At 36.7% G+C, this 22046-nt stretch overlaps 1 protein-coding gene across 1 annotated transcript in view; it reads left to right on the top strand.

The window, feature by feature from the left end:
• The window catches only part of ascc3 (activating signal cointegrator 1 complex subunit 3), a 205551-nt gene that overhangs the window by 172217 nt on the left and 11288 nt on the right, over positions 1-22046 (top strand). The window contains exons 23-36 of the mRNA XM_052617566.1: positions 276-374; positions 836-1004; positions 1848-2068; positions 2148-2233; positions 2324-2490; positions 4591-4736; positions 5688-5808; positions 7796-7938; positions 11854-11991; positions 12698-12818; positions 12897-13029; positions 13113-13238; positions 20008-20119; positions 20352-20486. Coding sequence (XP_052473526.1) covers positions 276-374; positions 836-1004; positions 1848-2068; positions 2148-2233; positions 2324-2490; positions 4591-4736; positions 5688-5808; positions 7796-7938; positions 11854-11991; positions 12698-12818; positions 12897-13029; positions 13113-13238; positions 20008-20119; positions 20352-20486 — 1917 coding nt within the window. The remainder of the gene's footprint in view (positions 1-275; positions 375-835; positions 1005-1847; positions 2069-2147; positions 2234-2323; positions 2491-4590; positions 4737-5687; positions 5809-7795; positions 7939-11853; positions 11992-12697; positions 12819-12896; positions 13030-13112; positions 13239-20007; positions 20120-20351; positions 20487-22046) is intronic.

Here is a 22046-nt window from a genome sequence, read left to right as displayed (position 1 = left end):
GTTCCTGTGACAACACATTTTTAATTCTGTATCAGACCTTTGTAAAGTTTTGCTGTTTTTCATGCAATATGAAATGTGAGGTTACATTTGTCATGCATGTGTGGTTTGGTGTTCGTAATGTAAGTTTGGTCATGTGGGTTCCATGGAAACAGTAGTTTCCACTCTCATGAAGGTTTCGAACTAATAAATGGACATCTGTTTGAAAAACAAAATGCATGTTATTCTTTGTTCTCTTTATACCACTTTCATGACACCTCACATCTGGTCCTGCTCAGGTCCATGGCTCAGTGGGAGAGCCCTGGTGGTTATGGGTAGAGGATCCGATCAACGACCACATCTACCACTCGGAGTACTTCCTTCTGCATAAGAAACAGGTAAATATACATGCACATCTGCTGACACGAGCAAACCCAAAAGTATGTACCGTAATACCAGATCACAGCATGAAGAACAAAACTACAAGAGTTGCTTTGGCAACTAACGGAAAATAAGTGTAAGTATTAAAATTAGTAAATATGTGATCAAATAAATGATGGCTAAAAAAAAAGACAGATGCATATAGTAAAATTTCGAATACTAAAATAAAACAAATATAAAAATTAGCTAATCAATACATATTAATAAAAACTATAATAAGCATATAAATAATGCTAATATATTTGCAAATCCTCTAATTAAACTGCAAGTATAATTAGATTTTGTAAAGGATGGAGATTCGATTAATGACGGTATATGTGGTTCTTTAATGAAGACGGCACGTCACACAATGTCATACAGTAAGCAAGATGCAATGTGGTGTGTGTTTCTAATCGTGTTTTCTCTCTGGCACTGTCAGGTTGTGAGTGGAGAGCCCCAGCAGGTGGTCTTCACTATACCCATCTTCGAGCCCATGCCTTCTCAGTATTACATCCGAGCCGTGTCTGACCGCTGGCTGGGCTCTGAAGCTGTGTGCATCATCAACTTCCAGCATCTCATCCTGCCTGAAAGACACCCGCCACACACAGGTGCGTCCCATACACACACACACACACACACACACGTCAAGCTGTAAACAACTTTGTCCTTCGATTACTTTATTTGTTATGTGGGATGAATTACTTGAAGTTTTTATGAAACAGTGATATTTTTGTTGAGATACAATTTTGTATTCATATTGTAAAATTGTCAATTAAGTTTTGGTAATTTGTTGTGTGTTTTTTGTAATTTGTATTAGTTTTTACTTGGTTTACTTTTAAATATTTTATATGGTTTTGTAGTACATGAAGTTAAATGGAAATGTTATATATATATTTATACACAGTCTATGATTCACTATAAAGACCATTCATTCACCAGTGGTGATTTTTACAACATTAGAACTCCTTTACCATCCCAGATTTGTTTTAGCTTTTTTTTTTTTTTTTGGCAAAATCATACAGTGTGCACCAGACTTTAGTTTATGAGATTTTTTCAGAATGCGCCAGAAGAAAGTCCAGGTAGTGCCCCTCAATAAGTGGCACAATTTGAGATCTCAGTCATCAATTATGTGCTGAAGTGTAAGCTTAAAAAAAATAAATCTAGATTTTTAATTTATTTTTTGTCATCTATGGTTCCATAAAGAATCTTTAACATCTTTAATAACCTAAAATGGTGCCTCCTTGGCTTCGCTGTGAAAACCTCTTTATTTTTTATGGGTGTGAGTGATAGTGTTGCTTGCTTTGCAGATGCCTTGTGTAGGCAACCACAGTGGTCCAAAAACCATGTTTGTGAAAACCACATGTGAAATAAACCTCAGGCTTCAGACTGGAGAAGCCATGCAGATGTTCTTTTGTAGATTACCATTCTCATTTGCTTCATCTTCATTCCAGAGCTCTTGGATCTTCAGCCGCTGCCTGTGACTGCATTGGGAAACCGGGAGTATGAGAGTCTGTACAAGTTCACGCACTTTAATCCCATTCAGACGCAGATCTTCCATACACTCTACCACACAGACACCAACGTCCTGCTGGGGGCCCCCACTGGCTCCGGCAAAACCATCGCTGCAGAGATGGCCATGTTCAGGGTCTTCAACAAGTACCCAACCTCCAAGGTCTGAACCTCTGCCATCTGTTAGGGTTTAGTTTTAGTTCTTATGGGATGGTCTAACCGGCATGTATCTGTGTGAGCAGGTGGTCTACATTGCTCCTCTCAAAGCTCTGGTCCGAGAGAGGATTGAGGACTGGAAGGTCAGAATAGAAGAGAAACTTGGGAGAAAGTGAGAGTGTTTATAGATTCTTCAGGCAAATATGTATCTGTTATTATACCCTGACCTTTATTTGCTCATTATCATAAACTCTCTCTCTAGGGTGGTTGAGTTAACAGGTGACGTTACTCCAGACATGCGAGCTATTGCGCAGGCTGACCTGATCGTCACCACTCCAGAGAAATGGGATGGAGTCAGCCGCAGCTGGCAGAACCGCAGCTATGTGCAGAAAGTGGCTATTCTCATCATAGACGAGATCCATCTTCTAGGTTAGAGGCTCCGGCAAAGTTATTTTTTATTCTTCGCTTGGAGTAAAAAGAAGTTCAAAGTACCTGAACAGCCCTGAACAACCTGAACAAAGTCACCTACGCTGCTGGGAGTGGTGCTTAGATGAAATATGTGCTGCCGGTTTTCCTCTAAATAATCAAATGAACACCTATAGAATGACAGTGGTGAGAAAGCAGCAGTTAAGAAAGCATGTAATCATAGCGATGTGCATATGCTTGCACCAGCTTTATAATTTGGCACTCCAGTCATTTCACTTATATTTATTTGCACATTATTCAATAGATGTTTTAAAGCAAGCATCTTTACAAAATTAAGAAACTCCCAATCGCACAGATTCCTATTGAAATGAATGGAATTGGAGCAAATTCCAGCTGGCATGTTTCACTTGGCTTTCCCAGAGGAGTGGAAACTATTAGGCTGCATTTACACTGCAGGTCTTGATGCCCAAATCCGATTTTCTGACTATATCCGATTTTTTTGACGACCCGCTTACATCATCTTTTAAAAGTGACCTGTATCTGATTTTTGCATTTACACTATACACTGCTGAAACTACTAAACGTAGACGTTCTGACCCAGAAAATGAAGTAAAACAGCATGAAATACAATGGATGCAGATGTAAATAAAATTATACAGTGCACGATATTGGGAAAAAATGACATTGCAATATTTTATTTTTCTGCGATATGAAATCTAATCAAATTTTTTCTTACAAACAAAAATGGGGTGAGCAGATTTACATTCTCATTTTAAATGATTATGACACCATCGTGTCAATTGATTAATATGCGCGAGGGAGAGAGAGCAAGACAGCACTATCTCTCTCTCTCGCGCGCGCTGTATCTTACGCGCACTATCTCTCTCTCTCTCGCGCGCTCTCTCGCTCGCACTCTCTCTCGCTGACCTGTCAAAACTTTCACTCTGTGGTTAAGCTGTGCAATAAATCCGCGATTTACATTCGTCAAGGGCCGGGGAGCTGGTGGCCCATACAGTTAATGAATAACGGATCAACTACGACAGCCTGCATCGCACATCCTGTGATGTGACTATTGTGGATTCGTACATCGCGATATCGATGCTTAAACGACACATCGTGCAGTCCTATTATACAGTGTTTTGCTTTCCACAATATTTTGAAAAGTCAACAAAAAAAAATTTAAATCAGCAAAACATTGGTCTCGTATGGCGGAGAAAAAAAGGAGAGCCCTTTATTTCTGTAACAACCCTGCATTTTTGCCCCATCTCTTCGCCCCAAAGACTTAAAATACATGAAACCTCGGCATTGCTCCACTGTGTGTATCCTTCGTCCTTCATCTCGCCTATAATAAGTCATGTGATCTCAGTTGGTGGTGTCCACCTGAGTTGACGTCACTTTTTTAATTGACGTACGGCTCGCATTTACTGGGGAATATCCGATTTGTCTGCTTACATGGCACACGCAAATGCACGTATCCAATTCATATCGTATTTATTACCACATATGAATGAGGCCTGAATCTGATCTGAGAACATCGGAATCCATGCGTTTTTTTCCTGCTTACCCGTTCACCGGTCATATCTGATCTGTGCCACATTGGATTTGGGTCACTTAAACCATGCAGTGTAAATGGGGCCTTATAAACCACAAGTCCTGAACCGTGTGTCATTGGATAACAGTGATCATAACTACTAATATTAAAGTATGAAAAATGATATTGTCTTATTTTTGTCTGACACTGTTGTCTTCCACAGAGCAGCATATAGCTGAATCAAATTTGTTTAAAATTGTTGAATTTTGCAACCCCGACACTTATGTTATTGAACTGAGTTGAATCAACATTGAACTGACTCAAGCTGAAAAATGATAGTACTATCTTCAGTGCGTATCGCTGAATTTAACTTGTTTATAATTGCTGAACTTTACACAGTAATTGAGAACTGAACTGATTCAACACTCTGAAGCTGAATTATGACTGTCCTCATTTTAGAGCTTCATTGTTTATTACTGTAAAGCTGCCCTAAAAACAATCTATTGTACAAAGCGTTATATGAATAAAGGTGACTTTATTTGACAAATGTAACCTTTTGTTTGACTTCACAGGTGAGGACAGAGGGCCGGTTCTAGAGGTCATTGTGTCCAGAACCAACTTTATCTCATCCCACACATCGAAACAAGTGCGAGTAGTGGGACTCTCGACCGCGCTGGCTAATGCACGGGATCTCGCCGACTGGCTGGGCATCGGACAGGTTCGAAATTCACAGCAATACACAACCTGCATCCATTAGCTCAGCTCAGCTTTCACTTACATGTACTCTTTTAACGCCTCATCAGTGTCTATTACATTTGATGAGAGACAGATCGCTTTTGGAGTCCATCCATAGACTGTTATATATGGGCAAATTAATATTTTCAGGATCAGTGCTCCTACCTCTTCTCGGGTTTGATGTGATTTACATACGATTCACGGCAATTCAAATCAAGCAAAAAAAAATTATTGGCCCTGGTAAATGGTATATTTAAGGTTGGATGTAATGGATTGGTCTTGTTTCGGTGGAATCATGCTTCACTTGCACCCATAATGATTAGGGATGAAGTCAAAAGAGTAGAATAACGATATTATTTGTAACCTTGTACTAACGGTACCGTCGTTTTCATCCTGTTTCCATTACAGAACATTCTGTCAGTCATTCTGCATATAAATGCATACGTGTGCACATACGAGCACGCAAGGGTCTATAAATACGCAGCACCCTTCTCCCAGCGTGTAGCAGCATGTTGGCACTGTGGCCGCATCAGGACAGACTGCAGTGGTTGTGTAAACGTTGTTTTACTATTGCTGAAATGTCACCCTGCTAGACAGACGGGGAAGGAAGGGCTGGGGGTCTCCATAAATCTGACGCGTGCTGTTTGGACTGAGGCGCGTCTCTAGCTGCCCAATCCATTATCCAGCCCTTTAAATATGTGCACACACGCACCCGGGCCCGGGCCACTTGTGTGAGAGCGCAGTTGTGGGACAGGGGACAATGACAGGCTGTAATTGCCCCCAGATGAGCCACTCTGTCAGGCACACAGCCAGCTGGACACTCCATCTCTCGCTTTATTACTGTCTTTCTTTGCATCTTCTCGCTTTCTGGGCTTGTTTTTCTTGCTCTGTTTTGTGGCCCGTCCTTATTCATCTCTGCCTATGTCTCTTTCAGGTGGGACTGTTTAATTTCCGGCCCTCTGTTCGCCCAGTGCCGCTGGAGGTTCACATCCAGGGCTTTCCGGGGCAGCATTATTGCCCTCGCATGGCCAGCATGAACAAACCAGTCTTCCAAGGTACAGTACTACAGGAACATGCTCACACATTGAAGGAGATGATCATGCATAAAAAATCCTGTAGTTAGGATGTGCATTTTTACATGACCAATATCCGAATCGGCTGATAATTGGTTTAAATGTAAATATCGCCATCGACCCGAAATTAAACATTATACTGATATGTCTTGCCTATAAGAGGATTACATTAACTCAGCATTGTGGCTAATTCTTGAAGCAAAGTTTTGTCTGAATGGTGATTGGATTCACTGTTTTTGGATCACTTTTTTTTAAACTGAGAATGTATGTACAGATTTTTTTTAAGTATTGAAAGCAAAAGTACAAGTAAATGCAAAATGGAAAAGAAGCAAATATATATATATATATATATATATATATATATATATATATATAATGTACATAAGATTTTGTTCAGTTTTAACTCTCTTTATCCATTTTATATTTTTGAATAAGAATAAGAAGCACTTCTGCTGTATTTAGTGTCTTTCATTCTAACATAAGAAAGCATTTCTGGAATCTGCATCTGAAAAAGCATTTATGTGTATTTACAGTTTATGTATCTCAGAGGGGGCAGGGATGCATTTAACCTGCAGTTGCAGATGGATAAATAATGTTGTGGTTTTATCGTAAAACGTTGAATAAAACTGATATTTGAAATAATTTAAAACATGAAAAAAAAAACGTCTAAATTTGAAAGTAAAACTGCCAGTAGGTGGCAACAAGTGACTGTTAATGAGTGAGTCATTGAGATTCAACTGATTCATTCAAATAGCTGAATCATTCAGAAACAAAGCATTGGACTGTGTTAATGAGGATCACTTGTTTGCACATGAGCAAAGGTATTTTTAGGATTCAGATCACTGATTCGTCAAACCTGCTTTCTGTGTCTGTGTTCTTCTGACTATTTTGTAGTAAGTAACGACTATACTTAGGGGAAATGTATTAGAGTAAAAGTATACATTTTAATTAGGAATTATAGTAAAAGTAAAAGTTGGCTGAGATATAAAAACTCAAGTAAAGTACAGATACTCCCCCAAAAATACTTAATAACTGTAATAAAGTGTTATTACTTCATTGCAACACACCACTGAATTTCGTAGGGGGCCATGTTGGCCTACTTCTAATCAAATGTAAGCAAAATACACAAATAATATTTAGACTGTTTCTGATCAAATAAAGCAGTTATTGATTTAAAGGTCAGAAGCTACAGCTTACATGGAAAAATATCAAATAAATCACAAACTTGACACTTAAATAATTCTATATAATACTGATTTAAACATTGTGTAATCATGTGTATAAGACTGTGATGCATTTCCACGTTTTACCACAGTATTAACAACAAAATAGCATAAAGACATTGTAAGACATGTTTTATATTTTCATTTTTTAATTGATTTAATATCTCTCGTCTGACTACTATAATCGAGTTCTTGATATTGTTTTACTCTTTCATAGATCTTCTATAAAGGATTTTATATTTTGTTGTTAGATCAATTGAAAACACAATTTCATTAGTTCTAGTTTTCAACTTTTCATTCACATCATAAAAGTTTACTCAACTCTGAACATTTCTGTTTCTTAAACCCGTAGAAATGCTAAAATGATCCATGCTCATGAGATCCATGCTTTTCTCGATTTGTTCACTGCTCGTTTGTCATCATTGTCAGATTGTATTGTTGATTTTCAGTTTGCTATTAGAAGACGCTCTGGCCAACAGTTATGGGGGTTTTAGTCCTTTCCATTCAAGTACAGGAGATGGGAGCTGAATTTGTATTTATAGATAACAGATGACCTAGAGATGTTACCATGATATGGCCACCAGGTTCAGACAAATTACTAAGAATTCTTGGTAAAAATTTGACTTGCAGTTTTCTTATTTCTCTTGTATTTTGACTTTTTGTTTAGATCTTTAATGCATTTTGATTGCTACATCCACAACTGGATTTAGATCTCAGTCTGACTCTGTATTTCCACTGTCCTGCAGCCATCCGCACACATTCTCCTGCTAAACCGGTCCTCATATTTGTGTCTTCGCGCCGCCAGACACGGCTCACGGCTCTGGACCTCATTGCGTTTCTGGCTACAGAAGACGACCCCAAACAGTGGCTCCACCAGGACGAGAGAGAGGTCAGAAGTCATTGTATTAACTAATGAGTAAATGCATCACTTTTTCAATTTACATCAAAAGATATGGGCTCATTTTTCAATAACACAATCAAGGAATCGGAACGAGAGTAAGGTGCTCAGCAGGTTTGTATTGTAACAAAAAGGGTGTTAATGTTCTAGTTCTGCTTTTCTGCATTGCTTTTTGTCGTAAACTAGAATAGAGCGTGCAAAATAAAAATATTGTAAACCCAGCATATTGCTTTATTGGTCTGAAAGAGACGGAAAGAGTCAAAGCAAGATGAGGAGAGAAAGAGTCATGCAAAAGTGTAGCGAGCAGTGTAATTAACATAAGAACTATTATTATTTGCACCAAACACAATTTAATAGTAACCTTAATAACAATTTGGTTAGGATGGTGTGTTTTCTGAGTATTGTGCTTAATCTAGGTTAATTTAAAATGATAAATGTGACCCTGGACCACAAAACCATTCTTGAGTGTCCATTTATACATCATCTGAAATCTGATTAAATAAGCTTTCCATCGATGTATGCTTTGTTAGGAGGACAATATTTGGCTGAGATGCCATTATTAGAAGATCCTGAATCTGAGGAAGCAGCGTGTGAATAGGACTTACACTTTTACTGCTTCCTCTTACTCTTCTTGCTCAGTATGCTCTCTGTCTCAGAGCAGATTCTAGTACAAAAGCCTGTGTCATCTCTCATTCAATTCCTCTTTCCGTTCCACTGCATGCCTTCAGATTATTTCAAGATGTGAACAAACAGCTTTTTTTCTGCTCACCATTACAGATGTGTGCTAATATTTTCAAAGCACTCAATTAGAGAGCTAGTCAGGAAAAAAACTAAAGGAATGGTTTTCTCGTCCCAATCACAAAGTAATCACATACAAATTGCAGCCTTACGGAGGTGATAATTTCTTTAATAGTATACACATGATATACACACGTTCAAACAGCACAGAGAGCAGAAATGCATCTTTAATGTGTTTGCTTGAGCACATACACACAGGAAACTGCCTTCTAATGTGTAGTGCAGAGGTCACTAATTAATGAACTGCAGTCCAGATTATGACCCCAGACTTGTTCCAATCGTACTGCAAATTATGTATCATTATATATATATATATATATATATATAAACATGGCAGTTTTTATGTTCTCCCCACAGAGAAAATGTTGCATCTAAAAAGGTGCATTTCACATGTGTTTACTAAACTTTGTATATATAAATAAATTAAATAATAAATAAATAACATATTTTAATTAAATTGGTAGTGTCAAATACAATATTAAACAGCCAGATTTAGAAAAATATAAGCATAAGCAATATAAGCTTTTACTATTATCAATAAAACATTGAAGAAATGTTGTGTGATTAAACCTTAAAAAAATTAATGTTAGTTTTTTTTTTTTTTTTTTTTTTTTTTTTGTGGTAGGATATATACATTCTACTGAACAATGGTAATACATATCTGGCAAATACTTGTCTTTAAACCGGACTTTTATTTTGACGGGTTGACGTGTTCTGACGTCTTTACAGTTCTGTGTATGTGATGTGAAGCTAGTTTTACTCAAATCAAACGGTCAAATGCTCATAAAGTTACTGTCAGAGCAGTACGCTGAAATTACCGGAGTGTCACGCGCGCTTCAGTGTGTGTAAATAAACGAAGAAGCGCTTCTGCGCCATTCACTAACAGAGACAAGCAGAACATGCAGGATTCATATTTAAATAGACTGCCCCGGCTTAATATTTCCATATATTAGTCCATATCGTGATTTGATGTAAGTGCAATGACCTATTTTTGATTAATTCATTCATAATTTGGCAAATTCCTTGCCATTCCGCGTTAAACTGTAAATTCAGTTTTTATGACTGGATTCCGCGATTCCCTCCGTGTTTTCTGCATCGCGGAAATCATAGGGCCCTAGTTGTGGTATGCCAGCTCTATCTTGCAATGGACACCCTTCACGACGTTCTTTTCTCTTTACGTTTGCCTGCGCCCTCAATTTAACACTGCTGACTCCTTGCAGTATGAGATTTCAGACTCAGCGGTTGTCACCTTCCGCTTTGTGGGTGACGTAAACGTGTTGTGTCCACTGATCTATATATATAACTATATCATAGATCAGTGGTTGTGTCGCATTAAAATAAATCATTGCGAGAGAACCTGACGTGAGATTTAAAATAAATTAAAAGAGGCTTCGAGGCAGAGGAATTTGCCTCGATCATTTTTTGTAAACGAGTTACTCGAGGAATCGTTTCAGCCCGAGTTAAGAGGTTAAGATATTTTAGATTTAGTCCGAGAGCTCTCAGTCCCTCCATTGAAACTGTGTGTACGGTACGGTATACTGTCTTCTGGGTCTCGTTCACTGCTGGAAAAGGTTCAAAATTCAAATTTCTGAAATAATTGTTATTTTATTTTATTTTATTTATTTTTTTTGTCTTGTTGACTATATGTAAACATATTTTATGTAAAATATCTTACTCAGGACAGTACAAACTGGCATAAAAAAAGGACATGCATTTAGTTAGTAGTGATCTCTCTTATTTTGTTAAAATGATTTACAGTTGCACAATTTCTGCAAGGGGTTCCCAAACTTTCGCATGCCACTGTATATGTTATTAGTGTCCCAAACTAACAAGGTTAGAATTTTCTGCCTTTTAGAATTTCAAATCAGACCAAAAAAAAAAAACTTTTTTAATAAATAAATAATGCAAATTGTTAGTTATCAATAGGCTTCATGGAGTGAACCGATTCACCAAGGTTAGGGCTGCTTCACACAGAACATGGTTTTGCATTCCACTTTGGGATTGACTCTGGATACCCAATAGCTCAGAGTTAAAGAATCAGTTGATGTAGAATTGATTCTATAGTGGATCCTGTAGGCAACAATATATGCTGAATCTTCCAGTCTGATTCTTAAGGGGATAGTTCACCTGCACTTTTTTAAAAGAGCTGTTCCTCTCATGAATGCAGATTTGTGTAAAACTGGTTTGACTCAAGCATTTATGTGACAGATACTGATGTTAGTGGCCTATATTTTTCTATTACTCAGACTGTGTGTAAAGGCATGCAGCCCCATAAAACATGTTAATGCCTGTCTTTTATGAGCCTACCCAGTTAAAGACCCAATAAAAGACATCACACATGTAACAAGCAGAGAATAGAGGAAGACTGCTGTTTATACTTAGAGATAGAATTCAAGTCTGGTTTAAAAGAGTTCAGCCAATTCAAATTCTCTCATTATTTATTTGCCCCCATTATTATTATTCATCACTTTTTACAAACTCAAGGTGGCTTTACAAGTTACAAATATACTACTGTCAGAAGCTTAGGGTAAATTATGTATGTATGTTTTTATCATTTTAATTAGCAGCAGTACATTAAGCTGTGCAGTGACAGTAAAGACATTTGTTATCAATGTTATCATTATTCTGAAACATTCAAAACATTTATTCTACATTCATAGTATCCTTTTTTTTTTTACTGTGAACTGCTATTTAATGCAAAAGATGCTCTTCTAAGATTCTTCAAAATGTCTTTCTTTTTTTGTAAATAAAATAATTTTACAAAGTTTGAAACAACATGTGTGCGAGTGAATAATGTCAGCACTTTTATTTTTGGATGAGCTGTTGCTCAGCGCAGGCCTGCAGCAGTGAGGTTGATGTGCTGATAGCTCCAGCATCCTGGCTGTGTGTTCCAGTGATATACGGGGCGTCCCGCTGTTTCACTGCACTGAAGCGTGTAACGACCTGAAACCCTGCTGTCTGAGTGACAGCCGGCTGCCGTTAGCCGTCCATCTAACAGCACTTCCCTCTGTTTGTTTCCACTGTTGCCCATCCTAACATTTCCATCTCTTTTCTTCTGAAGAATGTGCATAGCTTCTGCCAGGGTTTCTAACGTCTGTGTCCTGTTAGATGGACGATATCATCGGCACTATAAGAGAGTCGAACCTGAAGCTGACCCTAGCGTTTGGGATCGGGATGCATCATGCTGGACTTCACGAGCGAGACAGGAAGACGGTGGAGGAGCTGTTCGTCAACTGTAAGATCCAGGTGAGGCGCTGTTAGGTGATGTGTGGTTCACCAGCAGATCGACCGTTCCCACACTGATCCCCAAAGAAACGGCGAGTAAATTGAATATAGGAACTATTCTGTGGGAAATAGCTGTCAGCTGAGAGATTATATAATTATACTCATTAATATACTCATGGAGAACTTTTTTGGCCATTTTTGAGTGATGAGAGATGAATCGATGTATTCAAATCCAACTGAAACATTCTTCTTAATGCAGCTCGATGTTCTTAATGCAGCACTGAAAACATAGAGCGCCCTCTCGTGACTGTAGACGGTAATGTTTTCTCTTGGTTCTTGTTTCTAAATAAATGCGACTTATAGTCCGGTGCGACTTATATATGTTTTTTTCCTCATCATGACGTATTTTTGGGCTGATGTGACTTATACTCAGGTGCGACTTATAGTCCGAAAAATACGGTAATGCAAATGTGATATTTCACACATCAGTATTATAGCGGTGCAAAAACAATTTAGCATGTGAAGCACTTCTAAAGTTCAGATACCACAGGCCCTCGACGGATAGGAGTCTCTGCCAATTGTGGTTTAAAATAACTTTTTTCTATTTGAAAAGTGAAAAAAAAAAAAATTCTATGTATTTAAATACATTTAAAATGTAATTTATACCTGTGAGGCAACGCTGAAATTTTAGCATCATTGCATCAGTCTTCTTTGACTTTTCTCTAAGGTGTTAATTGCAACTAGCACACTAGCGTGGGGCGTCAACTTCCCTGCTCACCTGGTGATCGTGAAGGGCACAGAATACTATGACGGAAAGACCCGCCGCTACGTGGATTACCCTATAACAGGTAACATCTGTTTTTATGTGTGTGTGTGTGTTTTCGCTGACTGTCCAATGTCATTGACCTCTGTCATTCCCATTCCAGATGTTCTTCAGATGATGGGTCGAGCAGGGCGACCGCAGTTCGATGACCAGGGCAAGGCTGTCATCCTTGTGCACGACATCAAGAAGGACTTCTATAAGAAGTTCTTGTACGAGCCGTTCCCCGTGGAGTCTAGGTGTGTATAAAACTATAAATCTCCCTGTTTGGTGTTCGTCCTCTGATAATGACACAAAGGGTGTCTCTCCTGTGTATCTGCAGTCTTCTGAGCGTGCTCTCGGACCACTTGAATGCAGAAATCGCAGCAGGCACAGTCACCTCAAAACAAGACGCCATGGATTACATCACCTGGACGTACTTCTTCCGCAGGCTGGTCATGAACCCCAGGTACTGCACGTGCATCACTCACAGCATTTACTGTGAAGATTTAGACTGCATTAGGTATCATTAATTAACAATGAACAATATGGACTTTTACTAATCTTGCTGTAATAAATCACTGCATGCTTTCATAACCATGCTGTCCCAACGTTAACCAATTAGACCTCAAGGAACCATCCAACACAGCAGCATAAATCTACCATCATCTAGATTAAAGATAATATACCATCTTTATTTTTTATCATTGCTGTCCCTTACAAGTACTCTGGTAGATGATGTATTTTTAATGGTTGCACTTTATTTCGCTGTGTCCTTGTTCATGTAATTATTCATTTAAGTGCAGAGTAATAATAGTTAACTACTTGTACTTACTATATGATAAGGGTTTGGTATAGGGTTGCATTAAATAATGCATAATTTTTACGATTACGATCACGATTAATCGCATACAAAAATAAAAGTTAGTTTTCACAATAAATGTGTGTGAACAGTATATATTTATGTGTATTTAAAAATATAAACAAGTGCACATTTAAGATGTACATATATATATATATATGTTATGTAAAAACAGACTTTTATTTTGGATGCAATAAATCTTTATTAATTTATTAGATAGCACTATTAATTTATTGTTAAATGTAACATTTAACAAGGAGATGGTAAAATAAAGCATTTAATCTGCGTCATTTTATTACTTTGGCCATAAAAAAGCTTGTGTGTACACTGTATCTGTGTGTGTGTGTGTGTGTGTGTGTGTGTGTGTGTGTGTGTGTGTTCCCTTTCCTTTTTTTTTTTTTTAAAGAACCATTACCACATGCACATAATGTATATGTTTTGCTATCTAGAGGTTGCAGTATGTGGCTCTTCAGAAAAGCAGATAGAAAATAGTCTGGCTCAATATCTTCAATAGACAAGAAAATGTTGAATTATATTTTATTAATTGGCCTAGTGTGAAGTCCGAGCTGTTGGGTGAAAGCGCAGTGACTCGACTGCAGCACAAGACAGAAAAACATCCACAGGACTCATTACTTACTGTGTTTCCATGGCAACATCATCCCTGGCCACAGTTCAGCCCCGACAGTTTACACCTCCATCACAAAACAAGGGGTGAAAGATCACACACACACACACACACACACACACACACACACCAGCCTGGCAGGGTCACACAGGGCAGCTCAGACGTCTGCGATGAACAGGAGAAGATGATTCCAGAACATTCGACTGACATTTGCGCTCCTGTCAGGACACATTAAACACAAAGACCTGTCTGTGCCCTCTCTCCCACTGCTCGAAAACACACTCTCATGACTGAGGTAATCATATGGGCCAGATTCTCCATTTTTACATCTCGATTTTCCCCCTGAAGTCCACTTGTAATTTGACCTGTGTTCTTCGTGTCTATTTTTACACCCTTTTCTCTGACCTTACAGTTAAACAAACTGTTTTTGCAAAGGAACCTTGAAGATCATGTAAATTATAAGTCAATTACTGCCAGTCTTATTGCTAAAGAGTGAACAGGTGTTTTGTGTGGATGCGGGCAGTTACATGCTAATTGTTGGGATGCCTTTATCGCAGGGGAGTTAAGTTTCAACAGCTCGTCTGTTTTTAGTACTTGAGCAAGAAAGGTTTGAGTCTTCATAATACCGTCCATGTGATTAAATCAAGTTTTTTTTTTTATGTATATATATGTGTTTATTTCATTTTAGTTTCTGCTTTTAAAGTCTTTATTTTACTTTTACACAAATTAAGAACTTAAAATGTCTAAAATCAAAGCAAGTCTTACATTCATAAATGGCATTAAATATTGCATGAATAGCAAAATATGATTATCTTCCTTAGTTTTGCTGTTTGTCAATCACAAAAGTGCATGTAGTTCTTGTTCTCTGAGACATTAAACAAGATTTAATGAGTTTATGATTAAAACAAGAACAGATATCATGTAAATTGAATTAAGTGGATGTTTCTGAGCGCATTGGATGATATTTGTCCCTGTTTTAGTTCTAAGACTTCTTCTGTTATTCTGCTTTGCAGCTAAATGTTACCTTTGATTTAAGATATTTGCTCTGGAAACAAGAATACGGGTGACAAACACTGTTTGTTTTTTTGTTTTTCACAGTGAGATCATAAGGTGCTATTCATATTTATATTTAAATATACAGCTATGTATATTTTCTTGTGCTTGGATGCAGAGTTATTTAAAACAGGACTTTTTTATTATTATTATTAATTCAAATGTAATGAGATCAGTAGAAAGTTGTATTTTTAAACTCTGAATTGTTGCTTATATAAATTAATGTGTGCTTCTTAGACATTACATTTACAGAACATACAGACCTATTATGTTCCCTTCAGTTATTCATATTGTTTGTGATTTTTTTTTTTTTTTTTTTTTTTACATTTTCTCACATTTGTTTGGTAGAGAAAGGTTATTTAATTTTGGGGTTTTTTTTAGTCTTCAATTTAAAGAAATTGACATTTAAAGAAAACATGCAAAAGCCCTCCTGTTTGGTGAATAATGATCAGATGTGAGGGATGATCTTTGATTTCGCATGCAGCCGTGGTGCAGCCTCTCACTAGGTTTTGTTCTTTACATGATATAACTCTGAAACAACACAACAGCATGTTTCCAGTAAGGTTGTATGTTAATAATAGAGCACACTAGCTCCATCAGTTTCATCAGGACTCATAAAGACCTCACAGACGGAGACAGGAGCTAAATGATGCTAACGGTTTAATCATCATATAGATGTTCACTACAGCACACACAACAAGCTGAAAGACTGAGGCTATTTTACACGTATAACACTAATCTTAACCATTCAAAATTAAAGAGGATCTTGTAGAATTAAGAGTTTGATTAACTATAAAAGTTCTCTGCTCATTGTGCCCTTTGACATTAAAACATTAGTTTTTTTCGTTTATTTACTCATGCAGGCTACATATTAGTACCTTAAACTAAAGGTCCAGTAACAAGCTATTACACACCCGAAGTTACAATTTATTCTAAAAATGTAAATATGATTAAACAACCCTGACAATAGCATTAATGTCTAAACGTATTATGAATGCTGAAATGTAACAACTTAACATGTCTGTTTATCAGAAGCATGTTTACTTGTACATATACACTACTGTTCAAATGTTTGGGGTCGCTCAGTTTGTTTTGAAAGAAATTGATACTTTTATTCAGCAAAGATGCATATCAAAAATGACAGTAAGGACTTTTACATTGTTACAAAATAGAGCATTCAGCTTCAGATAAATGTTGTTTTTAACTCATCGAATCCTTGGGGAAAAAATTATCACAATTTCTTCCAAAAATATTAAGAAGTGCAACTGTTTTCAACATTGATGATAATAAAAAAAAATTCTATAGCAGCAAATCATCATATCAGAATGATTTCTGCAGATCATGTGACACTGAAGACTGGAGGAATGATGCTGAAAACACAGAAATAAATTAATTAGAAAGATCTTACTAAACTTCTGAACAGTAGTGTATGAGAGACAAATTATGAGAGCGATTGAAAATTTCTGTTTCTCATTCAATACAACCAGTTAAATCACTTAAGAAAAAAAAGTATTATTTACAACACCAGTCTGCCAATACATTCTGTACTTTAATATACATAATGTTATTTATAACAAATCAAAAATGGGATTTAAAAATGAATACTCGCTTTTCACTTTTATTTCATCTGCAGTATGCATAATTGTGTGTTTTGATAATGATGGTGTTTAATGACACCAAATTATTGTATTTTTTCTTTGCTAATGCAATAACTGCTCTACATATAAGCTATGGTGTGTAGAACCTTCAGCTCTGCAAATCCCAGAAGAAGTCCTAAAGACACAGCATCAAAATAATAATAATAATAATAATAAATGTCTAGTTTAAGGATGGAAACTACAGCCCTGTGGTTTTTTCTTAGCTAACTCCCAATGGGTTTGTTTAAGACCAGCTTTTGAACTGTGGAATAATAATGTGACGCTATGAAAAATTCAGAAAGATTCTGTAGACCTGTGGCCTTTGAGTCAAAGACATGTTCAATCTCTCTCTCTCTCACACACACACACACACACACACACATCGGGCAGTTACCTTCATGACACCTCACTCCACCTGTTAACTGGTTGGAGATTTTCACATTGTGCAAGTGTGTACAAGCTGAAACTGGCTCTGTAAATTATCCTTCTGGACACAAAGCACTAAAGAATAGCAGTGTGTGTGTGTGTACATGGACATCTTTATTTACATGTCACCATGATGTGTTTTTGCTAATTATTAACACACACTGTTCATGTTTGTAATATTTCATTGCTTGAGTGCTAAAAAGTTAAAGTTTCTGCAAAATATTGTTTTTTTTTCTTGCTCACGGCAGGAGAAATGTTTGCCGTCACTCAGAATTAAGGAAGTGCATAGTTGTGTGTGGATCTCATGTGGTGGCTCTTAGAGCTTTGCTGAGCATGGAAGTGATTTTTGCTTTCCAGCAAACCTGGGAATAATCTGGCAGCGCAGTGTTGCTTTTCTGGAGGTGTTGCGAGTTTATATCTTGCAATTCTGACTTTATATCATGCAATTGCCAGAAAAAAGTTAAAATTCTGAGTTATAAATTCAGAATTGCAAGATATAAACTCGCAATTGCAAGATAAAAAGTCAAAATTCTGCGATATAAACTCACAATTGCGAGAAGAAAAGTCAGAATTGCAAGTTTATATCTGCCAATTCTGACTTTATAACTCGCAACTGCGAGTTTGTATCGTGCAATTTCAACTTTTTTTCTTGAAATTGCATGTTATGAATTCAGAATTGCAAGATATGAGCTCAATATGAATCAATTGCGTGTTTATATCACAGTTCCGAATAAGTCACAATTGCGAGTTTATATCTCGCAGTTCTGAGGAAAAAAAGTCTGAATTGTGAGACGAAAAAGTCGCAACTACCTTATTTTAGTTTTTATTCATAGTTCGGAGTTCTTTTACTCAATACCACAAGGTTTTTCCTGCACTGAACATGTTATAGGGGCCGCCAAAACAAAAACAAAAATTCCACCAAAGCTTAATTTGATCAGAGATTTATGAGCAATTAAAATGACTGCTGCACATGAGATAGCGCTAATGTTAACTGAGAGAGAGAAACCGCAGAGAGCCTCTCCCCGTGCACTCTCTCTCTCTCTTTCTCTCTCTCTCTCTCTCTCTGTCTCTGTCTCTGTCTTCAAACTAAGTCCTTCCTCTCCATCACTCAGACAAAAAACTAAAAATCAACTAATGTAATTACCGAATCCTTGTTTCATGTGGCGCATTTTATTATTATTATTATTTTTCTGATTTACCGGCTGGATGCAAAATTGCACTAAAAAAACATGTCACTTTATCATCTCTGACATGCGATTCGCACATGCAGCTGACATAAACCACACTTTCAATTAACTAATAAAAATATATGCAGTGATGAAGCTTTTTTGATGTCCTGATGGCTGGGGTTAGCACACATCGTGTCCATGTCCGCTAATGTTCGATTCACAACCTACTGACTCCTTTGAACCGATTCATTTTGATCTGTCCAACACTGAACTCATGAGATATCGCTGTCCGAGTCGATTTATAAAACATCTATTTCTCAGAACACACGAGTTTGTAAGTGTGTTTACCCCATTTAGCAAGAGTGGTTAGCAAGATTTAACCTTAATAATCCACAGTATTTTCTTCTTATTTACATGACAATGAAGGCCTATCTAGTAAATTACCTATAATATAATTTAGTTTCTGGAGATAAAACAAGACCTAAGCACAAAGCGATTTGTTGTTATCTAGCTGCTAATTTTATTCAGTCATCTATGTTTTAAAAATGTATACAAATTTAGACAGTTAAATACATTTTTAATGCTACTCTGTAATTTTAATATGATTTAAATACCAAAATAATTATCAGGTCTAGCAAAGAAGGATCTTATCTTACAAAGCTATGATGGCCAGTGGAAAAATCAAGGTATTTTATTTATTTATTTTGCAGAAAGGTAAGTAAGAGTGAGAGTAATTTGGAAGAGGTTGTGAAACTGAATAATTCTCAGTCTGCAGTTTTTTGCGAAACTGCTTGAGAAATTAAATTTTGTTTTATGTATATATATATATATATATATATATATATATAGAGAGAGAGAGAGAGAGAGAGAGAGAGAGTTTATTTTTAACCCCTTAGTATTTCTGTAAAATTTGCCTAAAATCCCCAAAGTATATTGCATGCTGTCCTTGAACCATATTGTGTATATGGATGTTTTTGGTTTAATAGAATTTTGAACACATTGAAAAAGAAAAAAATCTGCCTACAATTATTATTATTAATATTTTTTGTATTTTTTTTTTTTTTTTTTTTTTTTTTTGTACACAGTTTAAGTAAACACTGCAGGTTATACACTGGAACGCAGTTTAATATGATTTGCCTTGAGGTGCTGTTTTTTTATTCTATTTTATTTTATTTTTATTATTATTATTGTTAGTCTTTAAAATGAGACATACCTGCCAAGGTAAAAAAAAATACACTTACATTCAAGATATATCCTATCAGAGATTCTTTAATAAATGATGCTGTTACCTTGTTTTAAGGGTCTTTAGATACTCTAGATCTGCATTATTAAAAATGCTCACAGTGTTCAAATATACTCAAGAAGAAGTTTTGTTGTTTTTTACTATACAATATTGAAAACCTATATAATAAGTGGACATTATTTGATATACATTATTTATTCCTTCTGCTTTTATCTGCTCTCAGTTACTATAAATTGGATGACATCAGCCATGAAACCATTAACAAATACCTTTCAAACCTGGTGGAGAGGAGTCTGAGGGATCTGGAGTGTTCCTACTGCATGGAAATACAGGAGGTAAGAGTCTTATAATAATTAACTTGGTTATCACTAATAACCTGCTGTTTTCAGATATTACTACTGCATTATCATGAGAGTGTTGTGTGTAGAATGTGGACAGTGATGCAGAGGAATGAAGCTGAGAGTTGTTTCAGAAGTGTGTGTTTTTTGCTGGAGGACTGACCGAGTATTTCATCTCTGACCTGCTCACTGTACGGCTGTATCTTGACCTCTGGCGTCTTTTATTCAGGACGAGCAAACCATCGAGCCGCTGACGTATGGCCGCATCTCATCCTACTATTACCTGAAACACCAGACCATCCGCATGTTCAAAGAGCGTCTGAAGCCGGAGCTGCCCGTCCAAGAGCTGCTGGCCGTCCTGTCGGTGAGCAAACACTCATTCTGAAAGCATCCACTCTTTTCTCATTGATGCGTTCGGGGACGGTGCACTTTAAACACCAATGCATCACCACCTTCACTGGCCAACATCCTGACACCGTTAATGATTACTCCACGAGTCCAGTTCGGCTGGATACAGCTGAGCACTCACACACATAATTGCACCCCTAAGGGCTGGTGTGAAAATTAGCAGCTCTTTTCGTTCGCCCCATTAGAGTGCCGCCCCTCTCTCACTGATCGCGGCCATAATTGAGACATAAAGGCGTTTCACACTTCAGTGACGTCCTCACGACATGACATCTGTCTCATAGAGGCACTGCAGACCCGATGGAAACTCTCCAAGAAGATTGTTAAAACGTGTTCTTGAGCAGTTTAATAACCAGTCCTGATAGAGCATCTGAGATTAGAGACAGAGCGACTTAATGGGAAAGTAATGGCAATGTGCTTTAAATTTACATTCCACGAGTGTGTTATGAATAGGTGTCTCATTCCGTTTAGTTCTTCATGTAGTTTAATGACCCAAAATAGGTCAGATCTGAAATCCTGTTAGCCATTCTATCATTTTTGTTGTGTTGTTGATTGTTGTCACCAAATATTGATGAACGTGTTGAAATAAATGAAGCATTTTTATATAATGTATACGTCCAATAAGCAGCGTTTTTGTCCAAACATTTTTTTATGCCATTCCAAAAAATGTGTGCCCTGTTCTATCGCTTTGACCTAGAAAACCTTTATTAATTGTATACACAAATTTAAAAAGGTTTCCACACAAATCTGTTGTTGATGGTTGGACATTGTTTAACATGATCATTTATTATTTTTTTAGTGTTCCTGTAGCTCAATTGGTAGAGCACTGCGCTGTCAAGCGCAAGGTTGGGGGTTCGAATCCCCCGGAACACATGATAGGTACAAATTAATAGCATGAATGCACTGTAAAGCGTCTGCTAAATGCATCAATTTAATTTAAATTTAATAATTTATAAGAATTATACACAAAAAAGAAATTGCAAACTTAAATTGGAATAACACATCAATAATTATTTAAAGGACATCAGAAAAATAAATTACAATAAATTTGGCACAGTTTGAAAATTGAAATTTCAAATTACAAAAGGTTTTTTTACTTAATGTTTCCTCATAAAAGCCCATTGCAAATTCAAATTATATATATATATATATATATATATATATACATATATATATATATATATATATATATATATATATATATATATATATATATATATATACTGTGATGCTATTTAAAATGTTTCCATTATGCTTTTCTCTAGAGAATATTTCCATATTGTGGTTTTGTTTACTATCACGTTTCTGTTAGTTGTGACTAACGAGTCAACACATAACGTTGTGCTCTCTGTGGATAATGCTAAATGTGTGATTTCACGTACTATTCCTTGATGATATCACCTTGCAAATACTCCAGGTAAAAAGAAGTCGCATTAAAGGTTAATTTAGCGTAGGATTAGTTGCCCTTTTGTTATAATCGCGCAAGCAGCAATAAAGCATCTTACAGACAGTCATTCCT

Source organism: Carassius gibelio, chromosome A16 (genome assembly GCF_023724105.1).
Source record: "Carassius gibelio isolate Cgi1373 ecotype wild population from Czech Republic chromosome A16, carGib1.2-hapl.c, whole genome shotgun sequence".
Taxonomy (NCBI): Eukaryota; Metazoa; Chordata; class Actinopteri; order Cypriniformes; family Cyprinidae; genus Carassius; species Carassius gibelio.
The sequence above is the reverse complement of the archived record's forward strand: the minus strand, read 5'-3'. Positions and strand labels throughout refer to the sequence as shown.